This window comes from Gigantopelta aegis, chromosome 12 (assembly GCF_016097555.1).
Source record: "Gigantopelta aegis isolate Gae_Host chromosome 12, Gae_host_genome, whole genome shotgun sequence".
In the NCBI taxonomy this organism is placed as follows: domain Eukaryota; kingdom Metazoa; phylum Mollusca; class Gastropoda; order Neomphalida; family Peltospiridae; genus Gigantopelta; species Gigantopelta aegis.
Genome location: NC_054710.1, coordinates 35172909 through 35195031, shown reverse-complemented (window position 1 = coordinate 35195031; position 22123 = coordinate 35172909). Strand labels below are relative to the sequence as shown.

Genomic DNA, 22123 nt, shown 5'->3' with positions numbered 1-22123 from the left:
GACCCCCGTCAGTTGGCTATTTCTCGTTCTAGCCAGTTTTACAACGACTGGCATATCAAAGACCCGTGGTATGTGCTATCCTGTCTGTGGAATGGTGCATATAAAATATCCTTTGCTACTAATGAAAAAATGTAGCGGGTTTCCTCTATAAGATTATATGTCAAACAAAATCGCCGACGATTAATAAATCAGTGTTCTAGTGATGTCGTTAAACACAAGAAACTTTACCTGTTTACATGAATTTCGAAACAATAGCTAACTGTATACACATACATGTAGGTGAACATTATCTACCAGTATTTAACATTTTCTACATTTCAAATATGCCCACATACAGCAAAATAACCTTTGAGTCAAAAAGTCATGATTTAATACATTTCCGTGGACAGGGTCAAAACTGCCCTCGTTGGACCATTCCACGAATGGCATTTGTTTTTTCAAATTGAGACATAAATTGTTAAGTTCGAGCCTTATAAAGCTGATACCTTTTTTCTTTTTATTGTCCCAGATCACAGACATAGCAATGTCAGGGATGGATGCCCTAAATCACTACTGTACATATAATCATATAACAGGGTTCGATCTTAATGGTCGCCCGATCGCCCCTGGCGACTGCAAATACCGACGGGTAAGTCAAACCTCTGTCACAGGTTGGACGCCTGGTGACAACACTATTTAGTGGATTGACTGAATGTTCAGATTTGTATTCATAAGCTGATATTTTAAAGAGACATTCCTGAGTTTGCTGCAATTTCTAACCTGTTATCGACTAACAAAGACTTTTTAACGATTGTAATTACATATGAAATATATTTTTCTGCATAACATATTAGTGAATGTATATTAAACGTGTTTCTGATCGTTCTAATTTTTGTACTAGGTTAAATTTCATGTTATTTTCATAAATATAATTTTTTCGTACGTACGAAATTATTTAAATACCAAATCCAGTTTGGGCTTCTTACAAATATTAAGACGACCAGAAACACATTGAATATACAGACACTGATATTCTAAACCAGAAAATATATTTAATATGTAAGTTTAACCGTAGAAATATTTTATTAGTCGGAAACATCTTACAATGAACACACTCAGGAATGTCCCATTAAAGGCACAGTCCTGAGTTTACAGCAAGTGTAAACTGTTTCCGACCAATAGAACCTTTTCAATGACGTAACATACAAATCAAATACATTTTCTTATTTAAAATATCAGTGTCTGTATTTACAAGATGTTTGTTGTTGTCCTAATGCTTGTAGTAGCCCAAACCGGATTTTACCTCCCAATAACTACGTACGTACGAAAACATATATATCACGAATTAAAGTAAAAACTGAGTGCTACAAACATTAGTATACGATCGCAAACACATTGGATATACAGACACTGGTATTCTAAACAAGAAATGTATTTAGTATGAAATAGTAGTCGCCAACAAGACTCTGTTATCGCAAGCACATTACAATGGCTGCAAACTCAGGACAGTCCCTTTAAGACACTAACCAGTTTATTCTCTCTATACGTTTACATAACATTTCACCGGTATTATTATTTGGTGGTACATTAGTTCAGGAGCATGACACACAAATGACAAATAACGCCGATTAAGTACTCTATCCACAAAGGCGGACCCAGGACACATTCTAGGGAGAGACCAAGGGCAAAAGGGCACATGGTGCAATTTCCAAAAAAAGAGAGGGTATTTTAATAATTAAAAAAGTTAAAATTTTGTTTTAAAATAAATTCTTCTAAAAGGGACATTTTAATTGATTAGGGGGAGAGACAGCCCCCCCCCCCCCCCCCCCCCCCCCCTGGCCCTTCTCTTGTTGTCCGAGCAAGCGTTTGTCCAAACATATTGACAAAAGTCAATCAAAATTCACTTGAGAAAAGTCCATTTGATTTTTTTAATGTATCGATAATCGTAATGTAGACGGAAATATTGTCACATGACGACTTATTGGTTGGTAGTTACATTCCTATCACCAGATTGTTCTAGTCTGTGTACATATTCTTAATTCGTTTGGGCTACCTCGGAAAATGTCGCCTCACATTTACTAGTTGCAAGCTAATGTTCGTCCGACCGAGCTGACTCCCAGGAAAAAGCAACAATCGGACCACATTATGTTAGTGTCGAAAATAGGTGTTACACAGCCACCAAAAGTAGCCTTTTGAATGGGTGTAGCTGTTTTAATAAAGATCACAGGTTGTAGTTATGTTATATTTAAACAAAGAAACTTTAACTGTGTTTACATTAGTTTAATATATCAATATGCTCTAATTGTGTTGTTAAAAAACAAATCAAATGTTTTTGTCAGTCCTCTTTCTGCCTACTGTCTCATATACCCCCTCTCTCTATCCGTGCGTGTTTGTGCGTGCATGTGCATGTTCGATCAAAGTAAAAAAAGGAAAAGAAGCAAAGTCGTTGGTTATAATGATTTTATTGTTTCGATGAACAAACAAACACACCCGGAAACATAAAACAAGAAAAAAAAGTACACTCCCAACTAACACCACCCCACCCCCCACCCCCCAAAAAAATAAAAAAATAAAAAATAAAAAAATAAATAAATAAATGAACAAATAAAATAAATAAATGAACAAATAAAATAGAATGAAAAAAACAAAAACAAAAAATTAAAACATAAAAATAAAACAAAATACGAATCAAAACGAAACAACAAAACCACCATCACCGCGGGGTTTTTGGTGGGTGGGGAGGGGTTATATACATAATGTTTTATCTGTCTACTCCGATTACAGTTGGAAACATTATTATGACTTTATTTTTACTTCGACTGTTGGTTAAAGGGAAACAACTCTCACTTGACCTCTGTATACAAGACTCGCATTACAGATTGCATTACACTAAAAAAGAAAGTTTTCAGATATTTTTAAAGTGCAACGCAAATATTTACGGAGTAAAAAAAAAGTGGGACTCTGGGACCTAATACACTAAACTCTCGCAACTTTGCGACATCGCAGTGCAATGCAAAAAGACTTGCAAAGAGGATGGCCTGTTGTCTAGGAAAGCCTAAGAGATCTTTTTGTGATTTAGCCCCCCATTGTTGGTAGTGATTATGTGACATTATCCGATTTCCAATAAATAAATGTACTTTTATTTTTATTTGTTATACAAGTGTTTGTACAGTACACACACGATGTTGAAACCAGTGTAGGTACTCCATAAATGTGTAAAGTTCTGCAATTTTCATCCAAAATGAGAGTCGCTAACAAAAACATCAACCAAATATTTTAAATGGTATGTTCCCTCCATATCTTACAGACAGATTAAATGTGAGGTGCCACACATTTTTTTTTTGTTTATTCATGTACCGCCGAGGGTGCCCTTGATTCGCTGCTTATATCCGTTTTTATTAGTATACATTAACATCATCTGCAATAGGAATTGATTCGGTACACTGGAACCTACAGAACTTGACATTCAGGGATGTCCAAATCATAATGTATGTGAGTTGGCCCCCTTTCAACATTGCATACCATTACAGCGAAATGAGCAAGACAATAAAATTAATATTAGACAAGGAAAGAAGAAAACATAACAATCAATTTAATATGCTGTATATAATCCATGAGAACACTTACTAAACATATACAATATACTGTCTGCGTATCGATACATTGTAAAAAGATGCTAAAAACAACATATGTCAGGCGCGTCACACGGGGGAGGGTTTCGGGAGTTTAAATGCCCCTCCTGCCCAGCAAAATAAAGAAAGAAAGAAATGTTTTATTTACGGTTAATAATGGACGTTCAGACAAATTGTTTACGACCACACAGTTTTTGGAAAGGGAAACCCGCTGTCGCCACATCTGCTACTTTTTCATGACAGGCAGCAAGGGATCTTTATTTTTCGCTTCCCACAGCAGGATAGACAAACCATTGCCTGTGTTGACCCAGTTATGGATCAGACGGGTCGGTGCAAGTGTTTTCGCCTACCCATGAGCCTTGCGGAGCACTCACCTTAGGGTTTGGATTATATGCAAACGACAGTCGTGTCCTGCTACCTGGTATATTTTATGATCTTCTGTTTGCTTCCTTTTCAGATGGAACCCGACCTGTACGGACACCCTTGGCCGCTTCCAGCGCATGGCGCCGTTCATTGTCCGTCTTCAGTGGCGCCATGATCATTCTTGCTGTGGGGTATTTCAGTGGCGGATGTAGGCGTGTTCTCAAGGGGATGAGTCTCAACAACGCCCCTCTATCTTTTTGTCATATTATAGATGAACTGCAGCCATTATTTTGTCTTTTGTCATAATATTTGTTATAAAAAAATATGGTGTGTGTGTGTGTGTGTGTTTCAGACCCAAGCTCTAAGTTCCAAAGAGGGGTCAAGAGATCAAATATACATCACCATAGATAGTCCTACATACAAAGCCATAAAAGAGGTTTAGTTTTTGACAAGGTGGTCACGGAAAGGTAACCTTTGTCCTCATGGGTAGAAATGATCATTGCGGTGTTGTGAATATGAAACCACTTGAATCGACCCCCGTCAGTGGGCTATTTCTCGTTCTAGCCAGTTTACAACGACTGGCATATCAAAGACCGTGGTATGTGCTATCCTGTCTGTGGAATGGTGCATATAAAATATCCTTTGCTACAAATGAAAAAATGTAGCGGGTTTCCTCTATAAGATTATATGTAAAACAAAATCGCCGACGATTAATAAATCAGTGTTCTAGTGATGTCGTTAAACACAAGAAACTTTAACTGTTACATGAATTTCGAAACAATAGCTAACTGTATACACATACATGTAGGTGAACATTATTTACCAGTATTTAACATTTTCTACATTTCAAATATGCCCACATACAGCAAAATAACCTTTGAGTCATGTTTATTTGCTGCAAAAAGTCATGATTTAATACATTTCCGTGGACAGGGTCAAAACTGCCCTCGTTGGACCATTCCACGAATGGCATTTGTTTTTTCAAATTGAGACATAAATTGTTAAGTTCGAGATTTATAAAGCTGATACCTTTTTTCTTTTTATTGTCCCAGATCACAAACATAGCAATGTCAGGGATGGATGCCCTAAATCACTACTGTACATATAATCATATAACAGGGTTCGATCTTAATGGTCGCCCGATCGACCCTGGCGACTGCAAATACCGACGGGTAAGTCAAACCTCTGTCACAGGTTGGACGCCTGGTGACAACACTATTTATTAACAGTACAGTGGATTGACTGAATGTTCAGATTTGTATTCATAAGCTGATATTTTAAAGGGACATTCCTTTGTTTGCTGCAATTTCTAACCTGTTATCGACTAACAAAGACTTTTTAACGATTGTAATTACATATGAAATATATTTTTCTGCATAACATATTAGTGAATGTATATTAAACGTGTTTCTGATCGTTCTAATTTTTGTACTAGGTTAAATTTCATTTTATTTCCATAAATATAATTTTTTCGTACGTACGAAATTATTTGAAGACCAAATCCAGTTTGGGCTTCTTACAAATATTAAGACGACCAGAAACACATTGAATATACAGACACTGATATTCTAAACCAGAAAATATATTTAATATGTAAGTTTAATCGTAGAAATATTTTATTAGTCGGAAACATCTTACAATGAAACAAACTCAGGAATGTCCCATTAAAGGCACAGTCCTGAGTTTACAGCAAGTGTAAACTGTTTCCGACCAATAGAACCTTTTCAAGACGTAACATACAAATCAAATACAATTTCTTATTTAAAATATCAGTGTCTGTATTTACAAGGTGTTTGTTGTTGTCCTAATGCTTGTAGTAGCCCAAACCGAATTTTACCTCCCAATAATTACGTACGTACGAAAAAATATATATCACGAATTAAAGTAAAAACTGAGTGCTACAAACATTAGTATACGATCGCAAACACATTGGATATACAGACACTGGTATTCTAAACAAGGAAATGTATTTAGTATGAAATAGTAGTCGCCAACAAGACTCTGTTATCGCAAGCACATTACAATGGCTGCAAACTCAGGACAGTCCCTTTAAGACACTAACCAGTTATTCTCTATAAGTTTACATAACATTTCACCGGTATTATTATTTGGTGGTACATTAGTTCAGGAGCATGACACACAAATGACAAATAACGCCGATTAAGTACTCTATCCACAAAGGCGGACCCAGGACACATTCTAGGGAGAGACCAAGGGCAAAAGGGCACATGGTGCAATTTCCAAAAAAAAAGACGGTATTTTAATAATTAAAAAAGTTAAAATTTTGTTTTAAAATAAATTCTTCTAAAAGGGACATTTTAATTGATTAGGGGGAGAGACAGGCCCCCCTGGCCCCTTCTCTTGTTGTCCGAGCAAGCGTTTGTCCAAACATATTGACAAAAGTCAATCAAAATTCACTTGAGAAAAGTCCATTTGATTTTTTTAATGTATCGATAATCGTAATGTAGACAGAAATATTGTCACATGACGACTTATTGGTTGGTAGTTACATTCCTATCACCAGATTGTTCTAGTCTGTGTACATATTCTTAATTCGTTTGGGCTACCTCGGAAAATGTCGCCTCACATTTACTAGTTGCAAGCTAATGTTCGTTACCTCCCAGGAAAAGCAACAATCGGACCAATTATGTTAGTGAAATATGTGTTACGCAGCCACCAAAGTAGCCTTTTGAAATGGGTAGCTGTTTAATAAAGATCACAGGTTAGTTATGTTATATTTAAACAAAAGAAACTTTAACTGTGTTACATTAGTTTAATATATCAATATGCTCTAGTTGTGTTGTTGTTAAACAAATCAAATGTTTTTGTCAGTCTCTTTCTGCCTACTGTCTCCATATATCCCTACCACCCTCTCTCTATCCGTGCGTGTTTGTGCGTGCATGTGCATGTTCGATCAAAGTAAAAAAAGAAAAGAAGCAAAGTCGTTGCTTATAATGATTTTATTGTTTCGATGAACAAACAAACACACCCGGAAACATAAAACAAGAAAAAAAAGTACACTCCCAACTAACACCCCCACCCCCACCCCCCACTCCCCCCAAAAAAATAATAAAAAAAAATAAAATAAAATAAATAAATGAACAAATAAAATAGAATGAAAAAAACAAAAACAAAAAATTAAAACATAAAAATAAAACAAAATACGAATCAAAACGAAACAACAAAACCACCATCACCGCGGGGGTTTGGTGGGTGGGGAGGGGTTATATACATAATGATTTATCTGGCTACTCCGATTACAGTTGGAAACATTATTATGACTTTATTTTTACTTCGACTGTTGGTTAAAGGGAAACAACTCTCACTTGACCTCTGTATACAAGACTCACATTACAGATTGCATTATACTAAAAAAGAAAGTTTCAGATATTTTTAAAGTGCAACGCAAAATATTTACGGAGTAAAAAAAAGGTGGGACTCTGGGACCTAATACACTAAACTCTCGCAACTTTGCGACATCGCAGTGCAATGCAAAAAGACTTGCAAAGAGGATGGCCTGTTGTCTAGGAAAGCCTAAGAGATCTTTGTGATTTAGGCCCCCGGTTGGTAGTGATATGTGACATTATCCATTTCCAATAAATAAATGTACTTTTATTTTTATTTGTTATACAAGTGTTGTACAGTACACACACGATGTTGAAACCAGTGTAGGGTACTCATAAATGTGTAAAGTTCTGCAATTTTCATCCAAAATGAGAGTCGCTAACAAAAACATCAACCAAATATTTTAAATGGTATGTTACCTCCATATTCTTACAGACAGATTAAATGTGAGGTGCCACACATTTTTATTTGTTTATTCATGTACCGCCGAGGTGCCTTGATTCGCTGCTTATATCCGTTTTATTAGTATACATTAACATCATCTGCAATAGGAATTGATTCGGTACACTGGAACCTACAGAACTTGACATTCAGTCCAAATCATAATGTATGTGAGTTGTCCCCCTTTCAACATTGCATACCATTACAGCGAAATGAGCAAGACAATAAAATTAATATTAGACAAGAAAGAAGAAAACATAACAATCAATTTAATATGCTGTATATAATCCATGAAGAACCACTTACTAACATATACAATATACTGTCTGGTTATCGATACATTGTAAAAATATGCTAAAAACACATATGTCAGGCGCGTCACACGGGGAGGGTTTCGGGGTTTAAATGCCCTCCTGCCCAAGCAAAAAAAGAAAGAAAGAAATGTTTTATTTAACGATGCACTCAACACATTTTATTTACGGTTATATGACGTCAGACATATGGTTAAGGACCACACAGTTTTGGAAAGGAAACCCGCTGTCGCCACATATGCTACTTTTTTCATGACAGGCAGCAAGGGATCTTTTATTTGCGCTTCCCACAGGCAGGATAGCACAAACCATGGCCTTTGTTGAACCAGTTATGGATCACTGGTCGGTGCAAGTGGTTTACGCCTACCCAGTGAGCCTTGCGGAGCACTCACTTAGGGTTTGGAGTCGGTATCTGGATTAAAAATCCCATGCCTCAACTGGGATCCGAACCCAGTACCTACCAGCCTGTAGACCGATGGCTAACCACGACGCCACCGAGGCCGGTCCTGCCCAAGCAAATATTTTTCCTCAATAATTTGTACAGGTGAGAATGACTTGACCCCCCCCCCCCCACCCCCCTGTAAACTTCGGTCACCACAGTCAAGGCCATAAGCACACAAAACGGGGGAATGCAGTGCTTGAGCAAAAAACCAGCCCCCCCCAAAAGAAACAACAAAAAACAACAACCCCCCCAAAAAAAAAAAAAAAAAAAAAAAAAAAAAACAACAACAAAAAACAAGCAACTAAACAATAGAGATATTCGAGAAAAATATGCTGGCGTGAATCTTGTTCACAATGCATTTCCATCAATCTACCCACCAAATAATTCATGTAAAAAAGCGTAGTAATTCGTTTTCAACCGTATATAGTTATTTTGCTAATACGGACAAATGTTGTTATTCAGATTAGGCCATTTGTTTTGTTTAATGTGGGCACAAATCAGCATTCCCTCTACAACAATGGGAGCCTGTAGCCAAGACTCCCTTCTACTCACATTCCTACACACGCGCCTGCATTTAAACAAAACAAACATGTATGAGCAACATAAGAAATGTTAACATGCATAAATATACATTATATACACAACTGATATTTCAATAATACATCCGGTTGGTCGGTTTGTTGTGTTTGGACTTTTTATATTATTTGTGTGTGTGTGTGTGTGTGTGTGTGTGTGTGTGTGTGTGTGTGTGTTTGTGTGCCTTTATGTGTGTGTGCGATTGTGTGCCTTTATGTGTCTTTATGTGTTTGTGCTTTTGTTTATGTGCGAGTGTGATTGTGTGCCTTTGTTTATGTGTGTCTGTGTGTGTGTGTGTGTGTGTGTGTGTGTGTATGTGTGTGTGTGTGTGTGTGTGTGACCGTGTTCCTTTGTGTATGTGTGTTTGTCCATGTGTGTGATTGTATGCATCTGTTTATGCGTGTGTGTGATTGTGTGCCTTTGTGTGTGTGTGCCTTTATGTGTGTTCCTTTATGTGTTTGTGGCTTTGTTGTTTATGTGCAAGTGTGATTGTGTGCCTTTGTTTGTGTGTGTGTGCCTTTGTTTATGTGTGTGTGTGTGTGTGATTGTGTGCCTTTGTTTATGTGCGTGTGTGTGTGTGTGTGTGCCTTTGTGTATGTGCGTGTGTGTGTGACCGTGTTCCTTTGTTTATGTGTTTGTTCATGTGTGTGATTGTGCCTTTGTGTGTGTGTGTGTGTGTGTGTGTGTGTGTGTGTGTGTGTGTGTGTGTGTTGTGCCTTTGCTTATATGTCTCTCTCTCTCTCTCTCTCTCTCTCTCTCTCTCTCTCTCTCTCTCTCTCTCTCTCTGTGTGTGTGTGTGTGTTTTATTGTTTACTTATTGTTGTTTTTGGACATGTTTTCACCAGCAGTTCATAATAAGATATCCGTATACGGTTCAGACATAATTACTATCTTGATCAAAGTATTGGTCACAGCTCTACTAGAAGTTCTGTAAAGTTAATTATATAGATATACAGGCTGAGTGTGTGGGATCCCAACTCGTGGCCCTCAATCATTACACCAGGAAGGATAACCTGGACACTACTTGGTAATCATCTGGATGATTGTGTTCAAAAGAACAGATAAACGCACCGTGCTGTACTTTGTCTTTCAACTTCACCAAGAATGCTGCATGGCTTATTGTACTTGTAACAACCAGAAGGTATTTCTTGTTTTTGATAAGAGGGTTAGTTTTAGAAAATGTAATAAAAGGGCCTGTGTCGTGACCTCCGTAATAACTATCATAATGACAAACGATGTCCCCTGTCTGTACGTCGTAGACATAAACATAAAATTCAGTCGGTTTTGCAAGGAACTCAACATTTTGCAGAAGACAGTTTTGATTGACACTAAACCACAGTGTGTGGTATTGCAACTCTTTACTTGGTGGACGCCATACACCACGGCCAATTGATTGAAAACAATCAACGGCGATTACCTTTTCGATTACCTTTTCAGCAGTGACATCCCCAGTACTGACTACTGCTTCTTTTCTAAAAGGCAAAGCAGATTTATCGGGAGAGATGAAGTTTTTCAAGATTGTGATTTCTTCGGTTTCTGTCAGCAGCTTATTTGGTGAGACCCTCTGCACAAAATACTTCTGACCAAGAAGAGAATACCTCACGTTCATCAACGCCTTCCCAAGTGCACTCCTCTTGTTACCAGGGGTTATCTCCATTCCTTGTCGTCTGCATTCCGCCTCACTCCAAGCGTTCAAAGCTTCAAATACTTTCTCCTCAGATGCGATCAGTTCGTCTGTTTCCGTGATCTCGAGTACACACGAGTGACAGAGATCGGTGAAGCCAGGCGATTTGAGAACAGAGTCGCCATTTTCACAGATATATTTCTTGGCCTTTAACTTTAAATCTAGTTGGTCATGGAGATGCGCCTGTTCCATGAGGACGCATGCAGTTTCTGACGAAATTGACGACTCCAGATACAGCAGACATATCTCTTCTAAATCAGGCACGTCATATTTCTTGGAAAGATACAATAACCCCGTCGCAGTATTGGAATCAACGGTGACGTCATCCGTATACAGGAACCTGGGAAATACAACACGGGATAATATAGTAACTCCATCGCAGAAATGGAATGAACGATGATGTCATCTGAAGAAGAAGCATGACTCAGTCTCTGTAATCTTAGACTGGACTCTCGTCACGTTCTTGTGACGTACCTAGTACAGTAAGTTATATATATATATATATATATATATATATATATATATATATATATGTTAAAGCGCTCGTGTTATAATATTTGTGTGTAATTTAATTATCTTTCTTTCCTTTCTTTCTCTCAACTTAGTTTCAATCACGCTGTCCTGGGCACACTTCAGCTATCTGGGCTGTCTTTCCAGGACAGTGGGTTAATTGTTAGTTGCTAGTAATAGCGAGAGAAAAGAAGGTGTACCTGTCATACACCTACCTATTGATTCGTTAAAACTCGCTCTGGTTTAGAGCCGGTGTAAACGGAATGCAAGTCCGTAGGAATAGTTGTCTGGCCGGACTTAGTTTCCTAGGAATGCAGGTCCTAGGTCTAATATACCTAGGAATGCAAGTCCTAGGCCTTACGTTCCTTAGGAATATTAGTCTGACTGCCAGGATATTAAGTCCGAGACGGACTTGCATTCCTGGACAATCAAAATATAAAATCATAAATATAAAAAATAAATTATAAATGTAAACTAAATGAAAAGCAGTTTCCTTTCTGGTTTATTTAATTAACTTGGGATACTGGCACCTCTCCTTATTTAAATATTTTCTAGTTATTCCAATATTTTCCATTTATATCATTTGCAAGTGTATGTACACATTTTGTTGACCTTATTACACGAGCAAAACTAAGGTCTTTATTCATTGCGTGTTGTTCCAACTAATAAATGTTTAAACATTTAAAAGTAACTCGAAAAGATTTTCCATAATTCGAAGCATGTATTAGTCAACTCGCAGATAAGTATAACTTGCTGATATACCAACACAATTATCTGTTAGACATTATATACTGGTATTTGATAATAATAATAATAATAATAATAATAATAATAATAATTCAACTATAAAGATTTGATATTTGCGTTATATAAGTCTTCTTATATAATTTTTAAGTTTGTGCCTTTTTGCCAATAATGTTGCAGGCGCGTGTACGTTGGGTGTGAGGTGGGGTGGAGTGGTCTAAACACCCCTCTTCAAAACAAATTTCTACCTGCCACAGTCTAGACCTCCCCCCTGCATAATTTACTGAACATGTCATGTCATGTCATAGGGTTTTACGTGCACATTCAGAACAAGCTGTTGTAGCGCACGCCTGTCAGGAAAGGTGGGGGGAGGGGAGAGGAGGGACCGCCTGCACTGGCAGGTGCAAGGGAGCACCAGCAGCCCGATCAAATCGGTAGCAGGCGAGTGGGGGTGGTGGTGGTGCTATGGAATTTGAATGGAGCAGTTAAATGCCAAAGAGAAAAGGGTGCGCAATTTTGATTGAGGGAATTTGGCGCAATTTTGAACGGTCGGTCGAAAGGTAAATGGCCGAGCTAATATAGGTTTTGATATAGTGAATCGAGAGTAGCTCGTTAATTTTAGACCTTTACGATGCTGTGGTGTCTCCCTAGGTTGCCCATAGGGCCCTTATAAAGGGCCTGACCGCTTCTGGTCGAGGCATCACCAAGTACCAAGTTATTACCAGCAGCAAGTATTGGGGGTTTGGGTGGGGGAGGCCGATATTCTTTTGTTCAGCTTCCCCCGGGTGCATTGCAATTGTGTACTCGGAACCAGTATTCTTTTGTCCGGTTCCTTATTAGAGTACGTGCTGGACCATTAAATGGGGGCGGGTGCATTGTTATCATTAGTCAATGCACCCTGTGTACTGATGCAGTGAGCGTGTAGTCTGTGTGTGAATCCTAGTTTTGTGTTAAGGTTGTACCTATTGTCTTAAGTCCCTATTCTAGTGAGTTGAACGGTCATTCATGACCACCCATCCCCCTCCGTCCTTGTATAGCATTGAATACAATGACGGAGGGGAAGTTAAACTAGCCTAGCTATCTAATTTGAAGGGTTAAACCCGTATAGTGTAGGTATTGTTTTAAAAAGCCTAGTGCTTGGCATACTTAACTTTATTACCAATGCAATAAAACGAAACTAACGGTGGCAAGTAGCAATTGTATACATATATGCACCAATCTAGGTACTTAGTTTGAAGAATTTTGATTCCCACCCCCTAAATATAGGATTTTAGTAGGCCTACTTGGTTTGTCTTCAGGCTACTGAACATGTGCCTGCTTTGTTAATTTTACTCATTTTCAAAAATTAATTTGGTCTAACATATGACATATCAGACTCTGGGCTCTATGCTATCTTAGTCCCAACCAACCATACCATCAATAACAAATTATGTTAAATGGTTATCATTAAGGTTTATCAATTAATAGAAATAGTGGGTTTTAGTAGCTCAATGGGCCACTACACCGACTAAGACAAAACAGTAACCCCTGAACAATTATCATACTATCAATAATATGCACACACAATTTACAAAGATATTTTTAAACAGACTAACTATTCATGACACTTTTACACCTGACAGTTTTGGTCACAATAGGCATTCAGGCTCCCTTTTTGGGAGTAGGGTGGGGTGGGGGCAGGCTGAATTTTATTGCCCGAATGAAACGAAAATGTCCGAATCTGAAACACAACGTATATTTATATTCGCATTACTACCAAGACGCTAAATAGGATTCCAAACAAATCAGTCTGCATTTGTACATGGATTACAACTAATATTGCGAGTAGAATGATGGAAATGTATGGTGAAGATTTCAGGCCAGCTCATTTTGCCAGAAAGTGTCCACTGCCCCCCCCCCCCCCCCCCAGCACTGGGGAGTGACCCCCCCCCCCCCGACCCCACCTCCACCCAGTTTCGAACGCTTATGATGTTCCTTACGGCCAGGTATAACAATGCAGAGATCCTTTCCCCAACTCGTCTCTTATGCTTATGATGGTCAAAACACATAGCCTACTGAATATCTGTAGTTGCATTATATACTTTTGAAAAAAGCAAGATATTCGTCCGACTTCAATATGCTGACAGAAATGTAAGACGATTACAAATATTCACTCACGTATCTGATCCAGAAGTCTATGACGTAAAAAAATAATTAAGTTGATACTTAAACTTAAAAATAATATTTTGACATAGAGATTTGAACCCTCAATAATCTTAAGAGACTCGTACACTTATCCGTCACACTACGAGGGAAGGCTGCCAAAACCTCACTTTTTTCTCGTCTCTTTCTGGCAGCTCGTGCAAATTGCAGAGTATAACAAACGGACATCTAATTTGCCGGACTTGTATTTCTGTAGAATGAATTTAAGTCCGGTAGGAATACAAGTCCTAGGATAAAAACAACTTAAAAATAAATCAGGTATGAAAGTCCGGGTAGGACTATGGTTCCTAAGCTATGGAGGTCCGATAGGACTACTGTTCCTACGGACCTGCGTTCCTTTTACACCGGTACCGGGCTGTGAACCCTGTACCTACCAGTCTTATTTACGATGGCTTAACCACGACACCAACGAGGCCGGTATTTAATTATCGCTTCGTAGCCATAAAACAGGGGAAATAACTTTGTTAACTTTAGCTAATCTTCACTTGACCTTGTTTTCGGTATGCTAACAGTCGTGAGACACACGCTTTTAAGAGAAGCCGATACATACCATGGGCTACTGTCAAGCATTTGGTAATTTGTACACGTAATCAAGAGAGGAAACCCGCTACATATTTTTCTAATGCAGCAAGAGATCTTTTTATATGCCTTCCCACAGACAGGATAGCACATACCACGACCTTCAATAAACCAGTCGTGGTGCACTGGCTGGAACGAGAAATAGCCCAATGGGCGGCCGACAGGGATCGATCCCAAACCGACCGTGTATCAAGGGAGCACTTTACCACTGGGTTACGTCCCGCTCATCATTTGTCATCAGCAACATAAGATATTTTATATGCACTTTCCCATAGACAGACCAACACATACCACGGTCGTTGATGTACCAGTCCAGGGCCGTAGCTAGGAATTTTTTTTGGGGGGTGGGGGGCACCTGAGTAGTTAATAGTCTTAAACTCCTTAAACGGTTAAGTTTCTATAATTTTTTTCAGGATTAAGAAACCTCAGGCGAGCGTTTTACCGATTGAACAAGTTCCACCCCTTGCAACAATGTAGTGCACGTGCCTACCCTGGATTCGATATAGGACTCAAACCATGACCTTTCGAAATAGGACAGCATGGAAGCATTGGTAATGTCTTCTAATCGAGCATAGCATAAAAATAATTATGATGATGATAATAACGATAATAAATAAATAAATAAATAAATAAATAAATAAATAAACAATCAATCAATCAATCAATCAATCAATCAATGAAATTAAAATTAAAATTAAAATTAAAATTAAAAATGTGAAATTAAAAAATTACTTTTAAAAATAAATAAATAAAATACAATTTTAAAATGTGAAGACTGAAAACAAACTTAAAGAAAAAAAAAGAAAGAATCTGCTTACATCAGGAACTGGTCGAAAATGTCGGATTCTATGTCCGGTATCACGATATTCTCTTGTTCTGCCAGAGGTCCAGTTAACATTGCCTCAAACACGCAACTGCGCAGAGACAATATCAGTCTGTGAGCTGGTATCGACTTCCTGTCTTCCCCAACGCTAAACGTGACGTCACAGTGAGTTTTCTGTTGCAGGGAATAACGCAGACATTCAACGCCAGATTTCCCGCTCTGCCAATTGTTGACAAATCCTGTTTTCGATGCAGAATCTCTAGCTGCCATCGTGTCACTACATATATAATAATAATAATAATAATAATAATAATTTTGTTTTTGTTTTGTTTAACCACACCACTAGAGAACATTGATGTATTAATCATCGACTATTAAAAGTCAAGCATTTGGTAAATTTGACATATACCCATAGAGAGGAAACCCGGTACATTTGTTTTTCATTAGTAGCCAGGAATCTTTTATAAGCACCATCCCACAGACAGAATAGCACATACCACGGCCTTTTACATACAACATGTCCTTTCAAAACGCATCTAAAGATACGGACTGATACTTTTTTACACAAGTGAAGTATTCTGTTTCTTACATATCCTCAAAAGCAGGTGGAAAAAGAAATTTCGTACACACCCGTTGGTGACATCATTCGATATGTTTTCATAACACATATAATGCTAAAATACATACGTGCGATAATATTTTAAAGACATACGACTGGCTGCTCCTAGGTGATGACCAGAGCACCGATGCCAAACCATCCAATGAAACAAAAAATGAAAAACAAAACAAAACAAAACAACAATAAAAAAAAAAAGCAAAAAAAAAGCACGGTCGATTCGATCACTCTATGATGTACAACTTAACCTCATATTGACTCGTCTGTGACGCACAAGTTAACTATAAGCGCTAGGGCCGTAAATAGGTTTTAGTTGGAAAAGGCGTTTCAATTTATTTTATAACTGTCTTCTGAAGACATATAAAGAATAGAATACTACATTCGAGTCAGTTAGATACCATTTATCTTACAACTCGTGTAGTAGTTTCTATGCACATATACTATTATAATATAAACTGACCTATATTACGCAGCCACGTGGGTCAGGAGGTCATATTATAAATTCCCCACATCATCTAATATCCGGTCTGTATCAAACAACTACCTACCTTAAAAGGCTACTTTTGTCTTCTTCTATTGGTGGCTGATAATCCCCCCCCCCCCCCCCCCCCCCCCCCGATACCCACGTACTCTTAGATCGAATTGTGATAACTGAAGTAATGAAACATATGCGAATTAACTTGTTACTGGCACGCACGCACACACACACACACACCATGTTCAAGGTCACGAAAAAGGTCGCGGATCTATAACAGACTCGCTTACTACTAACGGGAATTATCTACAGCTTGCTCTCTCTAACATGGGTGTGTAGGAAATAATTATCTTAGGCAATATTCTGTTGGGCTTTTAATAGGTAAACCCAGAAATAATATTCTATTTTTGTGCAGTGTCCATATCCAAATAAAGGTTGAGAACTGTCCATACCAGGCACAAACTGTAGCTCATGAAGTGGTCTTAATATAGGCTATGCCTGTTGACCAATCCCAGTATGTTTTGTTTTTGTCAAATAAATATTGTTTAAACTAAACTATAGCTGTGCATGCGGCTTTGTCTGGAACAGGGCGGAATTTAGTTCAGTCGGTTAAGTGCTCGCCTGAGGTGACTGCGTCGCAGGATCGAACCACCTCAGTGGATCCAGTGGCCGTGTCACGTGTTTTCCTGTCTGTGGGAAAGTACATATAAAAGATCCTTTGCTGCATTTGACATTCAATAGCCGATGATTAATTAATCAATGTGCTCTAGTGGTGTCGTTAAAGAAACCAACTTGTAACTTTTTGTCTGAACATATCTCAGAAGATTGCCGTGGAGTTTTTAATTCGCCTCGGCACTTGTTTGCCTTGGACGATATTCAGCTTTTGTTTTCAATAGCATGTTATTTTTTGTTGTTGTTGCTGGGGTTGTTTTGGGTTTTTTTTTGTTTGTTTCAGTGGAAATTTTCTTAATTACAGGTGTTGGTTTCTAATATATTTCTCTTACCAAATATATATTTTCTCGTCAGCTTCAGACGATCCCACTCACCAATATGTGGCGCACAGTGAGCGTACACTGGCAATGTACACACTGAGGAGGAAGATCCTTCTTTAAACAGGAACTCCACAGAGTTAAATTTAAAATTTGTTTTGTTTAACGACATCACTAGAGCACATTGATTTGTTAATCATCGGCAATTGGATGTCAATCATTTGGTAATTTGACATATAGTCTTAGTGAGGAAACCTGCTACATTTTATACAGTAGTAGCAAGGGATCTTCCATATGCACCATCCCATAGACAGGATAGCACATGCCACAGCCTTTGATGTACAGGTCGTAGTGCACTGGCTGGAGCGAGAAATAGCCAAATGGGCCCACCGACGGGAATCGATCACTAACCCTAACCCTGAATGAACTGAATGCTGGAACGTTTGGAACTCTTGCCTGTGTGTGTGTGTGTGTGTGTGTGTGTGTGTGTGTGTGTGTGAGAGAGAGAGAGAGAGAGAGAGAGAGAGAGAGAGAGAGAGAGAGAGAGAGAGAGAGAGAGAGAGAGAGAGAGAGAGAGAGAGAGATTATTCGCGGTTAACTCGCTAGCCAGTGTTATCAAACTGTCAACAACATCAGATACTGAGGTTAGGTCAGGTCATGGTTTGTTGCGTGCTCATTCAGAGCAAGCTGTTGTCGCCTGTTATGAGCGCAGGTGTCGACATTCACCGGCCTCTCCGTCCAGAACAGGAAACGTTTGGGGTGAGGGTGGTGGGGGTGAGAGAGGTGATCGCCCGCGCTGGCATGTGCAAGGGAGCACAAACAGCCCGACAACGGTTTGTTGCGGGCGAGGGTACGTCTGTGCAGATAAGCTATATATAGAACAAAGATGCCCATCTATGAACTAGTCACAGCTTCTACGTTTGTAGGTCGCCAACTGTGAATAATACTGATGGAACAAAACACGGCATTTTGTCTTCCATTTTACACTATCTAAACATACCTTTGGTCTGTCTTTGTGTGTAGACGTCTGTCCGTACAGCAATTTTTCTTTTTATTCAACTAGAAGCGAAATATTCCCTGCTTGTTCGTTGTTGCAATACGCCACGATCGCCAGACACGGGGATTTCCCTAATTTGCATACAGCTTGTACTTTCTACACAACCAGTTACGTTTTTCATCTACATAACCCGCTGAAGACTGGGGAAGAATGAATGAATTAATGACAATGAATGAGTGAATTAATGTTCAACGACACTCCAGCACACAAATACACATCGTCTTTTGGGTGTGAAAAATGTAAAATACATAAATTTGATTATTTACAGCAGGGATTCTAGATTATGGTAGCCACACTCCCATGGCTAGTGATATTCAATTTGGGGCTAGTAAATAACTAATATTGCCATGCCCGACGGCTAGTGAAAACAAGTCAAATGTTACAGTTAAGTCTAGTTTGTAAATATGAATAGCCTGCCCTCACCCCAACCACCTATGTTCAATTGTATTAACTTAAAGTAAAGTAAGGCTAGTGAATTTTATTTTTTTAAATCACTGATCCCATGGTTAGCGGATTTAAAGAAAAATTCTTGAAGCCCTGAATTTACATTAAACATAAAAAATAAATATTTAATTGGGGGGGGGGGGGGGGGGGGGGGGGGGGGGGTGAGAGTGGTGTAGTACAATGCAATACAATACAATACAATACAATATTCAAAGTAAGTATAGAAATAGAAGAAAAAAAGATAATAAAAATTAGGTGGAATTTAAAATATTCACCACACCTCTGTCGCCAAATACTTGCATATCTCTTTTCGTCGACTCCGGACAATTTGCTCACATTGATGGTTGTACTATACCAAATAAAACCCCATAGGCAACCATTTTAACGTGTGTGTTTAAAAACACTATATGTAATATTATATCAACCAAAATATGACCCATAAATATCCGTACACCAACCCCTACCTCAAAGTATTAAGTGACGAAAATGGTACTCATTTTGAGTATAACCAGATGTTTTTACAACACCCCTAGTTTCGCACAAAATTTGGGAATTGCATACAAAAATTTTGCTGAGATGAAACTATGTTTACTTGTAACACACTCATATTTATCACCAGTCACAGGTCTTGTAGTGTTAAGTTCTCTATCAAAAGTTCCGTGCACCTCGAACTTTGACCCAGCAGGAAATTATTAGGTTTAGTACTACCTCAAAACAAAAGCATGTTTTAAATATGTATGGCCGATGCGGACACGACACATGACCACCTCATCCTTCCTAGTGTGGAATGCTTGTTTTTCGACACCGTAGCATACACGTTAACATGCTTTTGACCAGGGCCGTAGCTAGCGGGAGGGGGGGAGGGGGGGGGGCAAGAAAATAAAACCGGAAAAAATTATAGAAACTTAAAGAAATTCTCTGCCTAACCGTTTAGACTATTAACTACTCAATTGCCCCCCCCCCCCCCAACAAACATATCCTAGCTACGGCCCTGTTGATGTGTAAAGCAGAGATATATTTTCTATGGAAATCTGACGTAAATTAAGTCAACCGCTTGTCGCTAACGTTCTCTAGACTGATTTTTACGCTACACAGTAAACCAAATTACCAGTTCGAGAACCAATCAAATAGTTCGCGAACGTTAGCGTAACGTTTTCCCGCTGAATTTGCAGCAATTTGATTAGGAGTTTCCGAATACACTCATGTATTAGATTGTTTGTCAATTAATACAAAGTCCCAAAGACAGAAATGTTTCATTTAACGACGCACTCAACACATTTCATTTACGGTTATATGGCGTCAGACATATGGTTAAGGACCACACACAGATATTGAGGGAGGAAAGACGCTGTCGCCACTTCATGGGCTACTCTTCTCGATTAGCAGCAAGGGATCTTTTATATGCGCTATCCCACAGACAGGATAGTTCATACCACGGCCTTTGATATACCAGTCGTGGTGCACTGGCTGGAACGAGAAATAGCCCAATGAGCTCACCGACGGGGATCGATCCCAGACCGACCGCGTATCAAGCGAGCGCTGTACCACTGGCACACGTCCCGCCCCTGATGTCAATTAATGAAAAGACCCAGCAAAAACATCAACAACATTGCAGTAATTGATAAAAATAAAATGATAAAAATTAAAAGAAAAATAAATAAGTAATTACAATAATAATATAAATAAATATATATCATCTGAGACAATTTTATTACGTTGTAAAAATGGGAGTGGGTAGAAACTTGATAATTGATCGTTTACACATATTTTCCTAGCTGCACTCTGGCTGGTTTTACGTTTTAATGTTAGTTATTGTAATAGAATCACTTTTCTATTAGTTACATATGATAATTTTGACATGTCGTATAGAGGAAACCCGCTACATGTTTCTGTTAGTAGCAAGGGATCTTTTATATGCACCATCCCACAAACAGCATAGCACATACCACGGTCTTTGATATACCAGAGATGGTACACTGGCTGGAACGAGAATGGGCCTGCTGACGAGGATTGATCGCAAACCAAACGCGCATCCAGCGAGCTCTGTACCACTGACGTATGTACCGCCCCCGACTCATAGTATATGCAAATTACATATTTTTGTTAAGGAAAACTTTGTTCGGTTCATTGTGTGAAAATCCGCACACAAAAGCCACTGACTGTAGATAGCTGGGAAGGAAGGAAATGTTTCGAACCTTTCCCCGACATCTGGCCAAACCCTGGGGTTTTTTCCTCTATAACTGTCCACTCCCCGTTGACTCACATCTGGTTGACACACACGTCAAAACGATTAAACCTATCTGATTAACGACTTCCGCCCCATCTGTTTAGACCCCTACGGTTAACACACTCATAAAACCCACGCTATCTTGCCATCTGATAGCCATTAACGACTCCCTCGCCATCTGTTTCCTGTACATCAAAGGAACAGCTGTCACAGTCAGATAAACCCCCCATCATTCGACACCACTCTATGGGTCATTAACGACTTCCGCACCATCTGTTTCCTGTACATCAAAGGACCCCCGACGGTTAACACCCCCCCTAAATCTGGTCGACATCCGGTGTTTCCTGACAACAAGGTCAGGTTCCCACGACCAGCCCACAGCTGTCCAAGTCATTAACCCAGTTAAGTCTGTGTACTCGAAGTAGGTCAAGGTTAGCGTCCCCGTGACGTCACATCCCACGCTTAAGAGGTCAGCCAATCAAAAGAGGCCACGCCCAGGTCACGTGACCTCAGGGGTCAACGAGTGCCATCCCTACTACTTCCATGATTCCATTTATAATAAATTCTTATTTATTGAAGTTTCAGTCAAGTTTAATTGCTGCAAAAGTCAGTTTAAAATAAATTTGCCGTCGGCATACTCAAAATTGCCGTCGGTGGGCAATTTGTGTTTTTTCCTACATATTT

General features: G+C 38.9%; 2 protein-coding genes across 3 annotated transcripts in view; both read right to left on the bottom strand.

Annotated features, from left to right (window-relative positions):
• LOC121386910 (BTB/POZ domain-containing protein 2-like) overlaps nucleotides 1-22123 on the bottom strand; it is a 157803-nt gene that overhangs the window by 81742 nt on the left and 53938 nt on the right. The window lies entirely within an intron of this gene.
• Nucleotides 9826-18881, bottom strand: LOC121386913 (BTB/POZ domain-containing protein 6-like). Of its 2 annotated transcripts, none has more exons than XM_041517960.1 (3): nucleotides 18712-18881; nucleotides 15627-15908; nucleotides 9826-11113 (listed from the first exon to the last, which is right to left on the bottom strand). In XM_041517960.1, the coding sequence occupies exons 2-3, from the start codon at nucleotides 15899-15901 to the stop codon at nucleotides 10084-10086; spliced, it is 1305 nt and encodes a 434-aa protein (XP_041373894.1). In that variant the 5' UTR covers nucleotides 15902-15908; nucleotides 18712-18881; the 3' UTR covers nucleotides 9826-10083. The 2 variants fall into 2 exon arrangements, with proteins under 2 accessions (XP_041373894.1, XP_041373893.1); XM_041517959.1 differs by lacking the exon at nucleotides 18712-18881 and adding an exon at nucleotides 16319-16825.

Coding starts and splice junctions, on each gene's coding strand:
- LOC121386913 (XM_041517959.1), bottom strand. CDS start 16,389: ATGGTTTGGCATCGGTGCTCTGGTCATCACCTAGGAGCAGCCAGTCGT. Junction 15,909..16,318: donor TCTTTAAAATATTATCGCAC/GTATGTATTTTA, acceptor TTATATATGTAG/TGACACGATGGCAGCTAGAG. Junction 11,114..15,626: donor ATTTTCGACCAGTTCCTGAT/GTAAGCAGATTC, acceptor TGTATTTCCCAG/GTTCCTGTATACGGATGACG.